The following is a 10,184-nucleotide window of genomic DNA, read 5'->3' on the forward strand; positions in this document are numbered from 1 at the left end:
AGCCCTTCCTTCCCCCTCGTGCCCCTCCACTCCCCCATCCCACTGCCTACAGTGGGAACCAAGCTCAATCCTTGGCAAGCCTCTGTCCTATGGGGGCTTGGCTGGAGCCCTCACCAATGCGTCTTGTCTCTCAGCTTGGGTGGTTGGAAGCTGCTTTTCGACATGAGCATCAAGGCCCTGGGGAGGATGTGAACTCATGAGTCAAGAGTCGGCAGGGCAAGGGTCAGGGGCATGTGTTAGGCTGACCTCATGGGGTGCAGGTGGAACAGCGGTGGCTGTAGCTCGCCCAGCTCAATAGCAGTGATGCCCAGGGCCCAGACGTCACATAGCTCATTGTAGCCACCCTTGCGTTCCACAGCAGCAACCTCTGGCGCCATCCTAGAGTCAGTCACATACATACAAGATGGCCAGATGCCCTTCTTGTGGCCACTACCCCTACTGCCAGGGCGCCATCTTACCAGTATGGAGTGCCAATGAAAGACCGTCTCTTGGCCACAGATGCCGTCAGCTCGCCTGACACCCCAAAGTCCGCTGCAGGAAAGAGACTCTTACCAGCCCCAGGGCCTCTCTTAGCTCCCACCCCAGGGCCCAAGCTATACCAGGTAGGGCATGGGTCCAGCCACAACTGTCCCAAGCCAGGCCAGGCCCCTCTTCTGAGATGAGTCACCACCCTTCCATCTCTAAAAACTTAATCCCATGTCAGATCCCGCCCAGTTCAATCTCAGCCAACTATCAGCAGGCAATAATGCTACATCTAAATGGAGAAACTGAGGCTCAAGCAACAAAGCGACTGGGATCTCCAGCACTCAATTCTACGGTCCCTGAGCCCCTGCTGAACCCTTACCCACATGGTATTCCCCAGTACTGACCCAGCTTGACATCACCCTGCAGAGTGAGCAGAAGGTTGGCACCCTGGGGGAGGGGGCACAGAAAGGATTGTGTCAGGTGCCTGGCAGCTTCCTCCTCGTTTGAACCATGCCCTTGGCTGACCCCTACCTTAATGTCTCGGTGAATTTTCCCCTGAGAATGCAGGTGGTGGAGCCCCTGGGGACAAACAGAAGTCTCTGAGGACAGCTACTTTGCACTAATTATCTCTTCTGAGCCCCTCCTCAGGACTGGGGCCCCCCCACCCAAGCTGCTTCCTCCACCCCTCTCCCCAAACAGGAAGTGACTGAGCCAAGAGGGAAATAGGCTGCTTCCGGCAACAGAACTGGGGCCCCCTCCCGCTAGGACCTAGATCCCCTGAGCCATCCCATCCTAAGGTCCCAATCTCCCACTGGCCAGACGGGTTGGGCCCACACTCCTGAGGATTCCAAAATGGGTGCTACCTATGAGCCCCGTACCTTCAGTGCCTCCCGGCAAACATAGGCAATCTGCCGTTCTTCCAGGGGCCCAGTGGCTGAAACATACAGAATGAGGGCTGAAGAGAAACAGCCCGAGGGATATGCTGACCCTCCCTACCCACCCTGCATAGTGTGAAGCAGCAGGCACCGCTACTGCAAAGTGATGGTAGCCACATTTCTTCCAGGTTCGGGCTGGGAAACTGAGCCCAGAGAAGGACAGTATTTCTCTCAAGGTCACACAGCCAGTCAGAAGCTAAGAAGAGTCCAAGTTCAGCCAGGAGGATGCCCTCCTAACCCTATGTTGGGATTGGGAAAGGCCATGTCCCATGGAGTCTGGCTCTCACCATGGTAAATCTCCTGCAGTGACCCTCCTCCACAGAACTCCATACAGATCCACAAGCGGTCATTCCTGGGGAGACAGAGAGCTGGGGCTGGCACAGTGCAGGACACACGAGGGCTGTCTGGGGCAAGAAGATAAACAACCTCACCTGAGGTAGCTGCCGATGTAGGCCACGACATTGGGGTGGCGGCATTCACGAAGGATGGTGATTTCCTGCTGAAGAGAGCTGATGTCGTCCCCTGGGGAGCACAAGGCATTATGGGGGGGCACACGAGTAGCCCAGACTCTGTCCCTATGTGCAAAATGAGCATAGAGTATTTCCCTTCTCGCCGAGCAGGTGCCAGACCTTAGTTTGTCCTGGGGTCGGCTTCGCTGGGGGTCTAGAAAATGTCAACTCTCCGCCCCCGCCAGCTCACCCGCCCGCCTCCCCGGAGCGCAGAGGCCCCACCCGGGCCCACACCTGGGTCTAGCTTGACGATCTTCACCGCTGCCAGTTCAGACGTGATGGTGTCACGGGCCTGGGGGCGCAAGGCGAGAAGCGGGTAGGGAGGGGGCGGGGCCGGGGCTCCAGCGGCGGGACGTGAAGATGCACCCTCCTTCTGTGCTCCCACCCGTCCCGCAGCCCCGCGCAGCGCACCTTGTAAACGTCGCCATAGGTCCCGGCCCCCACACGCTGCAGCAGCTCGAAGCGGTCCCGCGGATCCTGCAGCGACACGTCCCGCAACAGCGCCATGGCCCGGCGCCGGACCGGCCGGCGGGCGCGAGCTGCGGAGCCGGCGCGGAGCGGCGCGGGGCGGGGCGGGGCGAGGCAGGCAGGCGAGCAGGGGCAGCACCGAGACTCAGAGGCCGTAGGGGCGGGGCCATACCGGGGCGGGGCCAGCCCGGGGATGCCCCGCCGCCTGCCTGGCCGAGAGGAGGCGCCCTGCTAGCGCGGGGAAGTCCCTGAGGCAGGGGAGGAGCTTAGGTCCCCCTCCCAATTCTCAACACGCTACAGGTGCGGAGCATGAAGTTCAAAGTCCTAAGACAGAGCAAAAGCGGACATCCATTCCCGCTCCATCCCCGAATTCCCAGATGAAACACATACATCTCTCTTTTTTCTTAACAAAATGTATTTATCTTCCTTGGAACTGAAAAATAAATCTATGTACAAAACAGGAAGAGACTGGCCCTCCCCCACCCCGTGCAGATTTCCTCCGGGGACCTCAGGGAGGTTCCCAGAGGGCTGGAAGAGGTCCTGCTCTGTTCTCCGGCCAGTTTGGTCAGGAAGGGGGTGAGGCTCAGTATTCACAGATAAGAGTCGGAGCTTCATGTCCTGGACTCCAAGGCTAGGGAGACGAGGAAGATTTCCAAATTCAGGCAGCAATATGTAAGTTCTTTGGGGTAGGGGACTTGGATTCCCAAAGGCTGGAACTCTATAAAGTGCGGAAATCTACCCCCAGGGTTTCCAGGTAGCAACTGTGCTCTAGGGCTAAGGTCAATCTAGCCCCCAAGTGGGAGGAATGCCAAACTGTTCAGGGTTCTTGTCATGGTCCATTGAATTGTGGGGGTTGGACCTGTCAAGATTGGCTGCATGGACCTACAATGAGGTTCCAGTTGGCTGGCTGGTGGGAGATGAAACCTAAATTCTAAGAACGGAGCCAGGGCTCTGGGGCCTGAAAAGGGGCTAAATGAAGGTTCCCAGTCACTGCACGACAGCTCTGGGCCCCCGCAGTACTGTGGGCGGAGTCTGGGCTTGAAGACTAGGGTGAAGCCTGCTGGGAGTGAGGGCAGGCCTGGAGCCTTGTCACAGAATCCTGAGGAGTTCAGAGACCCTTGCGCTGCCGCTTTAGGAAAGAGAGTGTGTAGTCGCTGGGTGTGGACACTTTCTGTTTCTTCATCTGCACTTGCGACTGTGCTGTGAGTTGAAGCTTGATGGCGCTCGAGTTGATTTTGGTGGCCACCAGCAGCTCCTTCATGCCTTTCATCTTCTCACTCTGAAAAGTGAGCACCGGGCCCTCTGGGGGTGGCGATGCTGCAGGTGCTGGAGCCTGAGCAGCATTGCTGACTTCCGGGCCCCGGGTAGCACCTGGGACAGTCCCTGACATTTTCCTGGGTGGTCCTGACCCTGCACTTTGCCCTGAGCCCGGGCCCTTGTCCAAAGCAGGCTTTTTGGGTGGCGGTGGCTCCTCAGGCTTGGACTCTCGGCGGGGACCACGCCGACGGCCTTCTCGGGCTTCATCGCCCCATGGCTCTTCAGCCTCTGCTGTCTCTGCGTCTCTGCTGACTATGTGTACCTTCTGCCGCACCTGAGCAAAGTGCAAGCCAAGGGAAAGGTTGTGGCTCACCAGTGGGACTCCAGGCTCAGCTCCTGGCCACTCCTCTAGGAGTGTCCACTCATCTGTCCTCATAAACACCCATATGCAATATAATCTCACTCCCCTGTGGCTACTGTCACCACCTGTAGTTCTCATGCCCTGGATGCCCGGGATGGGACCCTCTCACCTGTCCCTCGAAGCGGCCTAGGGACTGCACAAGGAAAGTTGCCCAGCCTACGTGCAGTACTGGTGTGGGGCTTCCCTCTTCCCATTTGCAGATGCCGTCATAGAATCTCAGCAGGTGGGCAAAGCACTCAGGGTCCTGGAGGGCAGAACCTTGGCCCTGGGTGCCCTGGATAAGAGGGAAGGTACAGCAGAGGTCACACAGTGTGCAGGCCAGGCTCCACCTGGGCAAAGCCTTAGTTTCAGGGAAGGAAAGTCCAGGCTAGGACCTCCTTCCTTTTATAAGGCCAACCCTTAGTGTGAGTGAAGGGGGGGGTGTCTTTCCTCACCTACAGCCTAGCCCAGGTTAGAACTTGGCCATCAAAGAGATGGACCATCAACCCATTTTCTTAAAGACTTTAGCTCTAAAACACCCTAAAGTCCTTTCAGACCCAATCCCAGGATATCAGCTCCAGCAAAAGAGAATCCCCAATCCTGTCCATGTAGTTCAATCTATGTATGTGCCCAGGAAGGAGGGTGCACCAATGGAGTCCAGCCCTTCACCTGGGCTTGCTCCCCTGGCCGCTCCTCGCCTGCTTCTAGCAGGCTGGCTGCCTCCTTCAGCAGGTTGGGGATGACATCATTGGCCACTTCAAAGAATTCCTTGTAGATCTCCTCATCCTCCCGGCAGTAGTTGTAGCTGTGAGAACACACAGGATTCAGTTGACAGTTGTCCCACAATGGGACATCCCACTGACTAGGAGAGAGGCTGGAGACCTTGTCCACCCAGCTGATGGTGATATTAGTCCACGGCAAGGTTAGGGAGCGGGACTGGACTAGAAGATGGGCAGAGACAGTGGTACCATGGGAAACACAACTGACTGTAAAGCAGGATCAACTGGGCAGAGAGGAGTGAAGGCCAGGCATGAGGGGAGGAGCTAACCGGGGAATCTCACGTCCCAAGTAGTCCCAAGTAATGGCAGCCCTGGCTGTGTAGGGGCTGAGCAGAGAGGACAGAGCTTGGGACAAGGTCTTACAACTAGATGACCGGTTGGAAAGTCATAGAGAGAAAGGACAGGCTGGAGGCCTGCCAGGGGAATCCTCACTCTTGGATAACAGTGGCAGTGTCGGCCCAGGCCTGCAGGGCTTCGCGCACATTGCGGTTGCGACAGTGGTAGCCAGCCAGGTACATGTAGGGGTAGATGTGTTCATCCTGGTAGTAGGTCTTAGCTGAAGCAATTCCCTGGAGGATGGAGCAGAGGAATCTCAGGGAGGCACCCCCCAGCTGCCTTATCACTGATATGCTACAGAAAGATGATGCCAAAGGGTCCTCCCGGTCTCTAACTCTGGGTCCATTCTCTGCTAGCCCCTTTGCCTGGTGTTCCTTACTCCCCCCACCCCCTCCATCCCAGGCCTGGATCTACAAGCTTACTTGCTAAATTGAGGGCAGACAGTAGAAGTGGTGACCCCGCAAAACAAGGCCTAGGGTGGAGCAGGGAAACACTCAAGCCTGGGGCAGGTCTCTCCCCAGCATAGTCCCGTATAAAGACTTCTAAGCCCAACCGTCTTTCTACCACAAAGAGCATGCTAACATCTCTCCACAGTGCTACCACAGGATACATCCAGGATAATAAAGGGCAGGTGAAAAATGCAGGGCTTGTGGGATAAATTCAGGCCCTGCCACTTCTAGGCTAGGGAACCCAGGGCTCTTTTTACACAGAACTACTCTCATTACACACATGCCTTACACAAAATAAGGCAGGAAATACCCTCCAGCACACAACATTCTTCCTTTTTCACCTATATCCTTTCCAGCCCCAGAAAGGAGCTGCTGTGATATCACTCACCTTGTGATAGAGGGTGAGTGGGTCTGGCCGACCAGGGGTGGGCTCCAGCTCCTCCAGGTCTGCCAAGTTCCCTAGTGCCATGGGGTACCTAGGAACAGAGCATAAGCTCAGGCTATCACTCAGCTCCCTGATCCCCCCAAGGCCTATCTGATCACATCCTTCTACTGACCTTTCCAGATGTCCTAGGTCATACAGCAGCCAGAGCAGCTTCTAGAGCCAAAGGGAGAGAAGTGCAGTGAACAGAAGGGAGCTGTCTGTCGGGCAGAGAGGTGACCAGAGGCAGCAGGGCCTCTCCACCAGGGAAGGGCTAGGATTCGTCAACACTCGCAAAGCCCTTCATGTCTCTACTCTACTTTCCCTTGTGCATTGAAAAGGATCTGTCCATTTTACAGAAGGGTAAAGGAGGGCCCTGGGCAAGGGCAATCTCCTCACCTGCTGTAGTTGCAACAGTTCCAAAGAGTCAGTGTGAAGATCAATGGAAGGGTTGATGGCACACACCATGAACGCCACCTCCATCTTGCGGTCACAACGCATGTATGATCCTTTCAGGTACAGCCAGCTCTTGGAAAGGGAGAAAAGCATGATGTCTATCTCAGGATATCCCACCTTGTGCCTGCTCTAGGGCATAGCAACATAAACCGGTTCATCTGCCTCCCCCCTTGGTACATAAACTCAGAGGGGTGATGGGTTGAGGGGAGCCTCAGACAACTTAGGCTCACAGAAGGAAGAGGGCAAGATGGAGGGAAGATATCATACCCGCTCAGCTACACCAGCATTGACTGTCTGGCCTCTGCGATCCTCGTTGCCTTTGCCATGCCAGGTCACCTCAGCTGTCTGTTCCCCATTGGGCCCAAACACCACCCAAGCATGATCCTCAGACAGAGCCAGGTGGACATCTCTGAGACCCAGAGCCTGGCAGGCCCCTACTACTGCAAAGGCCACGCCCGAGCTGTCCAGTTTAGTGCCTGTAGAAGAAGGCAGTAATGAGCGCAGTCCTGGAAGAAGAGTGCCATGCCCCATCTCACACCTCTCAAGCCTGTGTCCGAGCTTCACAGACTACGCATTATGTTCACCCTTTTATGCTCACAGCATCTCTCTCCCGATAACCCAACCCCAGCAGGAGACCTTTCTGGATCTCAGGTCAGCCCAGCCAGAAACTCCCTTTTCTGAACCAGGTACTTCTGTTAACATAATGACTTAACCCAGTGTCTTATTGTACACCTATCAGACTGTATCAGGGAGAGCAAACCCATGACCCCATGAACCCCCGTCCCGCCCTTCCTCATGTTCTGATTTATCGCCGCACTTTTTTCCTGCTAAGCTCACAAGTGGCCTCAGATTCTTGCTCAGTACACTGCACCAAGAGCTGAAGCACTTTGCGTGTCCTTAAGAAGCATAAGATGCTTGAACACAAGCCAGTGCTTCCTTTCAAAAGATTTTCATAGGTACCATCTTAATTGTCAAATGGATCCACCCCTTTGTCCTACCTCCCCAAACTACTACCACCCTCTCTCCCCATATGATGGGCTGCCAGATTCCTGTGGCTACTCAATGGCAGGGCTGGGGTTGAAGGACTAGAGAGTAAGATCTGGCACCAAATGATCAGGTTCCAGTCCGAGCCCTGTCATTCTGACATTCCCCTCTTCAGGATTCTCTTTCCACAGCTGCGATGGAGAAATAATACCTGCCCCACTACACAAAGTTTACAGGTCTCAAAAGGGCTATAAACCATATTGTTCAGACATGAGGTTAGCCAACATACATTTGCTCCCCTGACCACCTGTCTGACTCCAACCTGTGATGAAGCTGAAGAGGGACTGGATGTGGGCCCGGTCCTTGAAGTAGGAGCGACTGAGGCTGTTCCATATGACATCCGAGACCTTTTTTACCAGTTCACGACTAGAAACGCCCCCCTCTCGAGGATAGAGGGAGAGGTCGACAGCGCCGCGGATCTGAGCGGTGAATCGAGCATAAAGGGCCGCAATGATGGACAGGTCGGCCACCGGGAAGTAGGTGAGGCCGCCAGGAGGGTCGGGTGCGGGGCTGGGCTGGAAGGTGAGCTCGGGCACATTGGTAGGGATGACACGGTTGACAGCCAGGAAATGCTCCACGAAGCCCAGGACCAAGGAGAGGAGCACCAGATCAGGCTCCTCTCGGCCCAGCTCTGCAGCAAACAGGCGCACCACGTCGTCGATAGAACGCAGAGGGAACAGAGTCTTCTGGGCGGCCTTCAGCCCCATGGCGGCGGGCGGTGGCCTGCGGGCGAGCCGAGGGAGGGAGGGTCGGGCTCGGAGAGAGAGCCCCCTCCCAGGCTCGGCTAAGGCTCTACCCTCCGCCACAATTCTGCTTCTCCAGCCGCTTCGTCCTGCGCTCACGGGCGGCGGCTCGGTTTCTGAGACCCTTCAACTAAGGCTGTGGGGCCTTCTAGTTCCCTACAATCCCGGGACCCCCCAGACCCAATGAAGCTGCGTCCCAAAGACCTCTTGGGGACCCTCAAAGGCCGCCCCTCCCAGTCCCTACAATCTCTACCCGGCCCTCTGGAGCCTGTCCAGAAGGCGAATCCAAACCAGCCTCCTACAAGTCCCAAGGAGAGTCCTGGCTTCGGTCCCCCGAGCCCACCTCCGCGCTTACATCCCACACAAGGCACCGCGGCGCCCGCCGCCTGAAGCCTGCTGGGAAATGAAGTCCCGCGCCTCCTCTGCCCGCACTGCCTGCCGGGAAAAGGGAGTTCTTGCTCACCCCTCCCTAAGTCTGAAATGCCTGTCAAACCCGCAGTGTCTTATGGGAGAAGTAGTCCTGCTGCTCCAGGGCGGGTAAACTACGCTCCTCAACGATTGGTCATCTACGATCACGCCAGGTTCCTCGGTGCCTTCTGGGAGATTGTAGTCCTAGGACTATACCCTCGCACAGTGGCGGTGCTGCAGTGTGTATTATGACCAGTTTAAGATGTGAGGGGAACTCTTGTTCTAAAATACTACAAGGAGGCTGGAGCACTGGTTCAGCTGTTTAGAGCACTTGTTGCTCTTGCAAAGGACCTGGGTTCAAGTTCAAGTCTCCGCACCCACATTGTGGCTCACTATCTGAAACTCCAGTTCCAGAGGATCCATGCCTTTCTCTGACCTCCACCAAGCATGACGTGGTGCACACACGTAAAAAAGATGCAGGCGAAACATTCACACCTGTTTTCCACATCTGAGCAGCTCCTTGCACAGGTGTGAAGACACCACACATATATACAAACAATCTCTTCCTTCCTTTCTTTCTCTCTCTCTCTCTCTCTCTCTCTCTCTCTCTCTTTCTTTCTTTCTTTCTTTGGAGACAGGGTTTCTTTGTGTAGCCATGGATGTATGGATGTCCTGGAACTCACTTTGTAGACCAGGCTGGCCTCAAACTCAGATCTGCCTGTCTCTGCCTCCTGTGTGCTGGGATTAAAGGCATGCACCATCACCACCCTTCTATGTCTACCATGCATTTTAAAGTTTCTCTGATTTATAAGTTTCTTTGTTCTGTAAAGCTATGAAACTTCTGTCATGTTGGAATACGGAATTTGGATTAACCTAAATCTGTATTCCTGGACCATGGCCACTCAAATTTGGCTTGAGAATAAACTATATATTATTCTCTTTGAAGAAGGGCTGCTTGTGGTGGTGCATACTTTTAATCTCAGCACTCTGCAGACAAGTTCCAGGCCAGCCATGGCTACAGGGTGAGACCCTGTCTCAGAAAGCAAACACAAAAACTGGGGCTGGAGAGAGGGCTCAGCTGTTAAGATCACTGACTGCTCTTCCAGAGGACCCAGTGGTGGCTCACAACTGTCTGTAACTCAGGTATCACAGAATCCAATGTCCTCTTTTAGCTTCCATGATGCATGTGGAGCACAGGCATACATGCAGGCAAAACACCCATACACATAAACAACAATAAAAAACTTTAAAAATTAAAATACTAATTATTTTTATTTTTTTCTTTTTAAAAAAATATTTATTTATTTGTTTGTTTGTTGTATGTGAGCACACTGCCACTGTCTTCAGACACACCAGGAGAGGGCATCGCGCCGGGCGGTGGTGGCGCACGCCTTTAATCCCAGCACTTGGGAGGCAGAGGCAGGGGGATTTCTGAGTTCGAGAGTTCGAGGCTAGCCTAGTCTACAGAGTGAGTTCCAGGACAGCCAGGGCTACACAGAGAAACCCTGTCTCAA

General features: G+C 55.0%; 1 protein-coding gene and 1 long non-coding RNA gene across 3 annotated transcripts; both read right to left on the reverse strand.

Moving 5' to 3' along the window:
• Window positions 1-90: 90 nt before the first annotated feature.
• On the reverse strand, window positions 91-1,682 carry LOC114615968. The gene is made up of 6 exons (XR_003710557.1): window positions 1,344-1,682; window positions 997-1,044; window positions 870-912; window positions 459-531; window positions 247-378; window positions 91-177 (listed from the first exon to the last, which is right to left on the reverse strand). It is a non-coding gene; the product is annotated as an uncharacterized LOC114615968 (long non-coding RNA).
• Window positions 1,683-2,770: 1,088 nt separating this feature from the next.
• On the reverse strand, window positions 2,771-8,642 carry LOC114615966 (menin). Of its 2 annotated transcripts, none has more exons than XM_028761540.1 (10): window positions 8,618-8,642; window positions 7,782-8,242; window positions 6,743-6,951; window positions 6,419-6,547; window positions 6,156-6,196; window positions 5,987-6,074; window positions 5,246-5,382; window positions 4,704-4,839; window positions 4,165-4,329; window positions 2,771-3,968 (listed from the first exon to the last, which is right to left on the reverse strand). In XM_028761540.1, coding segments are annotated over exons 1-10 (1,851 nt in total). In that variant the 5' UTR covers window positions 8,620-8,642; the 3' UTR covers window positions 2,771-3,485. The 2 variants fall into 2 exon arrangements, with proteins under 2 accessions (XP_028617373.1, XP_028617374.1); XM_028761541.1 differs by having other exon boundaries at window positions 8,507-8,639.
• Between the last annotated feature and the right edge of the window lie 1,542 nt (window positions 8,643-10,184).

Source organism: Grammomys surdaster, unplaced genomic scaffold, assembly GCF_004785775.1.
Source record: "Grammomys surdaster isolate TR1022 unplaced genomic scaffold, NIH_TR_1.0 209756, whole genome shotgun sequence".
Classification (NCBI taxonomy): Eukaryota; Metazoa; Chordata; class Mammalia; order Rodentia; family Muridae; genus Grammomys; species Grammomys surdaster.

Bases quoted from the DNA above. Each gene is read 5' to 3' on its own strand.
- LOC114615966 (XM_028761540.1), bottom strand. The intron at 6,952-7,781 runs GTTGGAGTCAGA...CTTCTTCTACAG, and splicing joins CCTCTTCAGCTTCATCACAG to GCACTAAACTGGACAGCTCG. The intron at 4,330-4,703 runs GTGAAGGGCTGG...CCTCTTATCCAG, and splicing joins GGCCAGGGGAGCAAGCCCAG to GGCACCCAGGGCCAAGGTTC.